At 47.5% G+C, this 8,682-nt stretch overlaps 1 protein-coding gene across 2 annotated transcripts in view; it reads right to left on the reverse strand.

The window, feature by feature from the left end:
• The window catches only part of AFF3 (ALF transcription elongation factor 3), a 365,042-nt gene extending 358,087 nt beyond the window's left edge, over positions 1–6,955 (reverse strand). For both annotated transcript variants that reach the window (XM_064143584.1, XM_064143583.1), the window contains exon 1: positions 6,760–6,955. In XM_064143584.1, the coding sequence (XP_063999654.1) occupies positions 6,760–6,812 (53 nt within the window). In that variant the 5' untranslated portion in view covers positions 6,813–6,955. The remainder of the gene's footprint in view (positions 1–6,759) is intronic.
• Positions 6,956–8,682: the final 1,727 nt, after the last annotated feature.

Genomic DNA, 8,682 nt, shown 5'->3' on the forward strand with positions numbered 1-8,682 from the left:
GAATGCTGAGATATCAAGCTATAAGAGAAGAACTCAAGTCATGCCTCTTTTCTTTTTAACCTTTGAAAAGACAGAAACCTTTTAGCATGGAGTATTAATAATTGCTATCATGCTCATTTAACTGACACTACAGTTCGTTCACCATTTCCCTGTATAAAAATCTGTAGATACCAAAACATTATGAAGAAATTGCATAGATTACTACCTGAGTACAAGAGCAAACTACAGGTGCCCATTTTTGCTCTCCCAGAGCCTTAGGCAGCACCAGCAATCACAACCTGTGCCTTAACACTGATTTTGAGAGACAAGACCAGTGAGCAGCCCCACTGGTAATACTGTGAACATGGTGGGTTTGGCCAGAGCAGGACCTAGCAGGCTCCTGAGGACCAGTAAATCAGCAAATCCAGCCCCCCAGCAGCAGCACTGGAATGGTAATTCCTATTCCCCAGCATGGCAGGGTTACAAAGAGATGGTTTTGTTCAAAACCAAGGAAGTTTGGTTACAGCTTCCCATTTTCCTACTTTCATTTTTTCACGAAGAACTTGTGGTTTTCCACTGGAATTAGCCTTACAGCCAACAAGCCCTTATGCAAAGAAACTTTGTATGGATTTCCTAGAAAACACCATCTTACTGAGATCTTACTTTGTGAGGATGTCACTTCAATGCTACAACTTATCCAGACTGATAGATGAGACCTCACATCACACAGAATTTAACCTCTCTGGTTTTCAGACGTAATATCAGTTTTTCTTTATTTTTACTGATTTTACTTTATTACTTCTATTGTCAATAAAGTTATAGGATAACTCAGAATAAACACTGTGAATGATTGCTGGAACTCTTTTTAGCCATGCTTTGCTGTTTGTTAGTATAAATACAATGCAAATGGATTAATTTGTTATATGAGATTAAAAATCGTAAAGTTACCTTCTCTAATGAGAGTTGTGGCATTGACGTTATGACTGTTCCCATAGTCAGCATTTTTTCTGTGTTGTGTTTTTTTGGGGGTTATTTTGCTCAATGGTCCACATTTTGATTCCACCAGATTTAAGAAACCTGGCATTTTCCTTAACATAGTCACATCAAATGGGAAACGCTGCACACGTCTCATCCTTCCTTCCGAATCCTCCTCCAATAACCTAGAAAGGTTTCTGCCTCAATCTCTGATGGAAAATATCCCCTGAGGAGCACAAATCTACAGGTCTGAGTGTTAGGAGGAAAGCCCAAAAGACTGTTCTCTCCCCTAATCACACAAGAGGTCAAGGGTGCTCAAACGGTCTTCAGGGAGAGAGATGAAAGCACATTCACTGCCCCAGCGCTGTACCAAAACTCCACTGATCAGAAAAAAAACAAAGCAAAAGTTTAAAAAATTACTTTAAACAAAACAAAACTAAAATTACCAAGAATCATGAATCAGAGATGATGGGCCAGATCTTCACCAGAGATAAACTGCAAAGCCTCTGAACTAGGTGGAGACTTCAACCAAACGACAAGGAAGTGGGCCGTGACATCCATAAAATGAGTGCTCTCATGGCAAAACAAAGGCACTTTTTAAATATGAGTATCTGGATGATGTTTATAAAGCATTATGACCATGAAAAGCTTGCTCTTCTTTTTATTTACAACATTTAGCACATACAAATTGTTCAGTGTTGGAAGAAAAAGACCCACAAACAATGAAAGTGATTCCTGACCTGAAGTGCTTCCAGCCTAAAAAACAGGCATCAGAAGAGAGAACATGCTGTGAAAGTGGGAGAAGGGTACAGCCTATACTTATTATTTGTGTTATTGTTTGCTCACAACTTATAATCATCACAGAAAGAGCACATTTTTACACAGGATCTCAATGAGGGAAAGGTGGCACCTGTGAGTTGGCAGTGGGAGGAAGGCAGAATGGGAAACACCACAAAGACAGAAATAAGGAGACAAATGGCATTTCAAGCATTATGGGTAGAAAGAGGCCAAGGAAAAGAAGTAAAGGACAATGTTCAAGACACAGGCTGAAGTAGAACAGTAAAGATGATGAGAAATAAAGGAAGACCTTAATTTTTTGTGAGAGGGACATATTATCACTATGTATTGTCTGTAAAAAGGGTAAGGTAAACTGGTCCAGCTTCTTAGCCTGCTGAGAAAACGGTTGGAGTGACCTCTCTCCCTCAGTGTAGCCACTTATTGTTATCTCAAAACAAGCATCTTGATCTTCTACTTTGACTGAAGAAGCATCTGTAGAATTAGCTGTCTAAAACTGTCTCAAGAAAACACTGGACAAGAAAAAAAGCTTGACTTACACAAATATAAAATGTGATGACTAAAAGCTAGGCAACATGGTATTGAGAAGTCACAAAAGGTTCATTTATAAGAATGCTGGATGTCTGGCCACTTTTTGTTCGTTTCTAAACAAAGCTCTCATTGACTTCAAATGGAGCAGGAGCAGACACAAAGATAGCAAATGAACTAATAATGCAATACATAGCCTGTAAAACACACTGAGACACCATACCTGTGGCACTAAGTATCAACCTCAACCTGGAAGCTATACAGTTGTGCATTTTTTACATGACTATCCAGCCCCTACAAAACCGATGAGAACTCAGAACAACCACAAGTATCAGATAAGTATCAAATAAACCAATTACATACTTGGCTTCCTTTACCTAAATAAAAACCATTTTGATTGTGACTAATAAACATCTTACATTCAAAAGTATCTCCTTGTTTGGTACAGCACAGTAAATGTTTTAATAGCTCTGCTAATTGTTTCAAATTAATGGAGAAAAACTCGGCTACGTATAACCATGTGAGGAGAGCTGTTCCTAAGTGGCCTTTACCAGGGCTATCACTGTGCTTAAACATAAGCACAGATTTAAAAGATCTGGTTGAATTTTGATGCAGATTTGTTAAATAAGGCAAGTAACAACAAACGTCTGTAATGCAGAGCTAGTCCTATCACTCCAGTTAGGTCCTCTGGTCTGCTCATTTGCTGCTTTCCATCCCATATAATATGTTTTCTGCTGTGCATGTAGCATACAAAACACCTATAACTGAGATTTTCCATCTCTCTTTGTCTAGTGTAAACAAATATAAAGCTGTAAGGTGCTAAAGAATCCACATCCCTGAGTCTGGACAAGTAAAACTACACATACAGGATACAAATAAATGCATGGAGAAAGAAAAACAAGAGACGAGGCTGTGGTACAAAGACATTAAGGTAATGTGTTCGGGATAACTGTGCTAGTCAGCTGTAATGGGCACTGTAAGTTGGCCTAATCACACCAAAATGATCCAGAAAAAGCTTACCAAATGGGCACGTTGGTGTTTATGCTACAAATCAGAATGTTTTCTTGAAAATTTCTATGAGGTTGTACTCGGCTTTCACTATTTGAATTGCAGGAGTTTTCTGGGAAACAGAGGTGTTATTGGCATCAATGCAACCTGGAAAAACTACTGTTCAGTCGAAAGCAGCTTACAATCTTCTCCCATTGCAGTTTACTGGTTAAGTATTGCCTTGTAACCACAACATCATATCTTATTACATTTTCTATGCTACAACAAAGTAAAAGACATAGCACATATTAACTGGAGATAACAGTAGAGAAGTAACAAGCAATGAGAATTTATAAGCATACTGCTGTTCATCTAGAAACTTTTTTATTTTCCAAGAACACATGAAATAACATTAAAAACCAAAACCAACCAACCAAAAAAAACTCCACTTTAGAACACCACTTTAATATTTAATTAACGCACTTTTAAGCAAAATGTTCACCAAATACTGCAAAAAGTGGATTTTCAGTCACAAATTAAGTGCACAAATTGCTGTTATGACTGCATTCAAAAGAATAAAGGACAACATTCATTCTTGCTGCAATAGGAAATTTAGTCTCTTTAAGTGCTGCTCTTTGCCATGAAGCACTCCTCATGTTCGAGGTATACTTTTAGTTCCCTTTTTGGCAACAGCTGCACTACTTTTGACAGTATCCTGACAAACCTTCAGAGACTAAAATTAACATACCAGCTTGGTTTTGGTCACTTCGGCACAGTATCTAAATCAAATTCTTTTAGAATGCCCATAACCTGCCCACTGGTGAGCAGGCAAGACAGCAGGAGGGCAATTGGAGACACACACCCTGCCTGCAATGGGAAACCAATCCAGAAGCACAGCTGCCACAGCACCAAGGTACTGCCGGCCTTGATGACAGACTGTGGAAGCTTTCTCTTAAGTCTAACTAGTTTGCTGGTTTTTTTAACACTACTCACACGACTTTACAAAATTACTATTCCTAACCACTGGACAAAAAAATGTGCTCAATGATAAACTTCAAGCCTGTGATCTCAGATATTCCAAGCCAAAGCTGCTCAGTAAAACCCAGTGTTCGAAAAAGATCCAAACACACAGCAGCAAACATCTGCAACACTGCTGCCCCAGGGATGAGCTCTGCTTAAAGTAGGTGTGATCCCTTCACTATGCACACGTCTGGACATTTGTGGGTTCAACCTCTACAGAGGTGTGAGAGTTCAGCAACAAATGCAGGCCTGCCAGTCTGCAATGATGCAATTTGAATCTCTGCCATTGAACCCACCCTCTAAACAGCAACAACAGTAAAGGAAACCAAACAACAAGATCCATGAAACTGCAAAGTCACTTGTAACACAAACACAGACATTTTTCATCAGGTAATTTAAGTGGGAAATGGTTGATATCCCTTTGGACCTGTACAGGAGCCTTATGCCAACTTGAAAGGGGCTCAACAACAGTGGAAAGGCACACTGAAAAGGTTATGTAAAGAAGCAATTGCCAGGCACAGTCTAAAGCCTTAGTTGTACAGTTACATTGCTAGCTTTAACTCCAATAGGCACATGCAGAACACAATAAGCAGCAGCAGGCTTTTGCTGGAAAAATAAATTCCCCCCAAAGTTTTCTTCACTCAAGGAGAGAGGAAAAAAGCATTAAAATGCATGAAAGTACTATTTGTCCAGTTCTTGTTTAACAGGAAAAAAAACCCGTGCAATTTAATTGTAAAACTGTGCATGTGGACTGAAAACTTATAATCAGGCTAGAGATAAACGTTGCAGTTTGGATGTAGACAGAATATTGGTATTTATAATTGAAGTGAGGACATAACCTTAACTTGTGTCACTGGCAGAAACGCTGTAATTAAAAACTTTAATGGGGTAGTAACTAATTTTGCATTATATGGGCTCCTCCAAGTTCAAACAGCAATATAAAAGTTTTATTAGGCTAGATGTTATCAATGTATGCATTTATAAGAGCCCGCATTAAGCAGTGCAAGCGGTTCCCACCATCCTGGGGTCCTTTGTAAGAAGTGGCTCAACTAACGGGGATCGCTGGTCCACCTGCCATCGAGCACGTAAGCCGGCGCTGCCAAACGCGCACTCTACTATGCTATGGGATCACCTAACGTGTTCCCCCACCCCCTCCCCGCTAAAGGGGTGGTGGGGGAAATGCATACCCTTAACTGACTGGGGTAAAAGTAATCTCAGCTCCCCAAACTACAGACCTAACCAGCTGGACTCAAACTGCCACCGCTGTCCCTGCGCCGCACCCACAGCTGCATGCACCCAGCCCCGGCGGCGTGCGCACCGACCCCGCTGGGCAAGGCGCACACCGCCTGTCCGCGGAGCTGGCAACAGCCCACCGCGGGAGAGGAAGGGTTCCCCGGGATTGCGTCCCATCACGGGCTCCCAACGCGTGCCACCGCGGCGGAGTCCCGGGAGTCTCTGCGTTGCCCTCCCTATACATCGGGTGGCTCCGGTGGTGACCGCCACGGACTTCCGTCCGCCTGCGGATCCCAACGGAGACCCGCCGTCACGGGGCCAAGCTGTGCCGGACTGGCGGCGGAGACCTGCGGCCACCCAGGGGCAGAGTGACTCCCGCAGCAAACTCCGGGACTTAGCAGAAGCAGCGGCCTGAGAAGGGTGGTGCGAGGGGGGGGAGGGAGGGCAGCACTTCCCACCTCCAGCCGCTAATGACATTTCTAGAAATTGTTTCCTCTCCTCCCTGGCAGCCCAGCACCGCCGCCGGGGCGGGCAGGGACGGGGGTGCGCAGGGGGAGGTCAAGGGCACGCAACGGAGGGGGAGGACAGAAGCGGAGAGCAGAGGAGAGCGGCGTAGCGGAGGGGGACAATAAAGGTGGCCCACCAGGGTGGTGCGAAGCTGAGGGGAGTGTGTGAAAGGGGCATGCAGGAGAGATGGGGGATTAACTACAAGGAGTACAGCCCCGGGTGCCAGTGACGGGTGAACACAGGGGTGAGTCGCGGGGGGGGTGGGGGGGGGTGGGAGGGGGCGGGGGAGTGCGGGACACCTCTCAACCAAACAGTACGTTCACCTCCCGGAACCATCCTGGCAGCCAAAGGAAAGGGGCATATGGCCAGCGATGCTGGGAGGGCAAGTGACAGGGGAGACACCTCCCGAGGTACTGCACCCCCTCTTGCTAATGCACCCGCCGCCTCAGTTATTCCACCCCTCGAGCCACTGCACACACACACACACACCCCTTACCGCGCACCCACTGTTACTGCATTCCCAATTTATTGCAACCCTGCAGGTAAGTGTACGCTCATCCCAAATTATTGCACTCCCCCTTCCAGTTATTGAACATCTCCCCGTTATTGCACCCTTTTTTGCTCTTGCTCATCCCCCGTTACAGTACTCCCCGCAGATCCTGACACCCCCCCAAACCCCATCCCCCGCCAGCTGCTTCTCCCCTCACCCGGGGGGCAGGAGAAGGCACCACTCACCACAGAGAGTCCAGGTCCCACTCTTGAAGGAGAGCTAAGTCGAAGCTGTCCATGGTGAGCGATGTCAGCGCCGCCGCGCTGCAACCACACGGTGTCCGGGGCGCATCTTAACTGCACCGCGGGCAGGGCGAGGGCGCGGAACACCCCCGGCGCCGCCACTGCCGCCGGCCCCTCTCCGCACACGCATGGAGGGGTACGGACCCCCGACCGCCGCCACCACCTTCCTTCCCCCCCCCTTCCTCCTGACCCCCACCCCCCCCCCCCCAAAAAAAAAAAAATAGAAAGAAAAGGCAACCCCAGTAAGCACCCTCTGTGCCACTGCTCGTTTGCAAGCGGCTGCGTTTGGCGCGGCTGGATGCGGCTCGGCCGCCGCTGCCGCGCTCCGCTCCCGCCCTGCTCCCCCGCGCCTCCTCCCTCCCCTCTGCGCGCCGGCAGCGCGGCCGAGGCGGCGCCCGCCTTGCGCACGCTGCGCCCGCTCCCGTGTAGCGCCCGCGCAGCGCCTGCCAGGCGCAGGGGGAGGAGTGGGCCCACCCCGCCGCACAGGGAGAGTTGGTGGGAACTTGCATCGGGATACGTTTGCCCGGTCCAAGTTGGGTTTGGGGCTGTTCTCTCCGCCGCATTCTTCCTCCTTCCCGACGCGCGTTCTCTGCCGCTTGTGCCCTCAGCACACGGGCTGGTCCTGGCCAGCACCTCACGCGTCGGGAAGGCCAAGACATGGAGGCAACATCGGGGAGACATTGGGACGGGCTTCCTGAGAGGCAGGCCTTGACCTCGGTCCCACAGTGCTGGAAGCCAACCGCACGGGGTACCAGCATCGGCCACCCCAGCCCCCGGGGACAGACAGCCCCTCAGCAGCTAGGAGTCCCAGCCTGGGTTAATGAGGTTTTGTACTGAGACCACCTTAGCTGTGTCATGAACTGCACCTGTGCAACTCACAGGTCTCGCAGGCTCCATCTACATACAGGTCTGCCCTGACCTGCAGAGCAGATTGAAGACCCTTGGTAGGCGTGAAGTCTTTGAGTGATCTCTGATTAAAAACTAAAGTACCGATCATACGTGCTTGCCACCCAAAGAGGGTAGGACTCCTCGCACCGTTCAGCCGGTGTGAAGCGCTGGCTGTTGTATCTGGCTGGCCAGGGGAGGCAGGCTCTCCTAATTTGTAGTTGCTGAATCACATCGAGAGAGGTTAACACACATTAAATACTTTCCAGAATATTAGGCTCTTCAGCTAAGCAGTGAGTAGCTGCCGGGGAAGTGCCATGTCATCACAGAGAGAAGGAATGTGCAAAACCCTTGATGGAAAGAGGAGGCTACTGACGTGACAGTGCCAATGCAAACACTCACCCACCGGGTGATCCCATACTGGGAGATCCCTGCTCTGGGACACCAACCCAACCCAGCTTGCTGCTGGGTGGGGGGCACCTCGATGTGCATGCAGCCCTGGCAGCCCACAGCCGGGCATGGGCTCAACTATTTATGCAAGCTTCTGGACCATTTTTATGGTTGTTTGTTATTAATTCCTGAGTTAGTTCGATTTCATTTAGGGTTGGTAACCCTGCACAAGCTGCTGCCACACCTTTGGCTGCAGGATAGGCGCACTCCAAAGGAAAGGTTTGAAAATCCATGCATTTGTACTCGGCTCTCAGCAAGCCTTTTGAAAAATACCAAGCCACTCCAGAGCTGTTACTGTTCCCTTGTACAGCCAAGGTGGTGCTGCCTCCTACTGCCAGAAGTCCCCCGACCCTGTGAATATGGTGCATCTCCAGGCCAGGGAGACCCAGGGGTGCCAGCTCCTGCCAGGCGTATCTTCTCACTTTTCCCAGGATTGGGAAGGCTCTGTCTAACTTCTGTCTAACCTGTGTAAAAGTAGATGAACGTGAGAAAAATGAGGCCAGTTCAGATGCCAGGCTCAGTCCAGTATTA

The sequence above is a fragment of the Pogoniulus pusillus genome, chromosome 5 (assembly GCF_015220805.1).
Source record: "Pogoniulus pusillus isolate bPogPus1 chromosome 5, bPogPus1.pri, whole genome shotgun sequence".
Lineage (NCBI taxonomy): Eukaryota > Metazoa > Chordata > Aves > Piciformes > Lybiidae > Pogoniulus > Pogoniulus pusillus.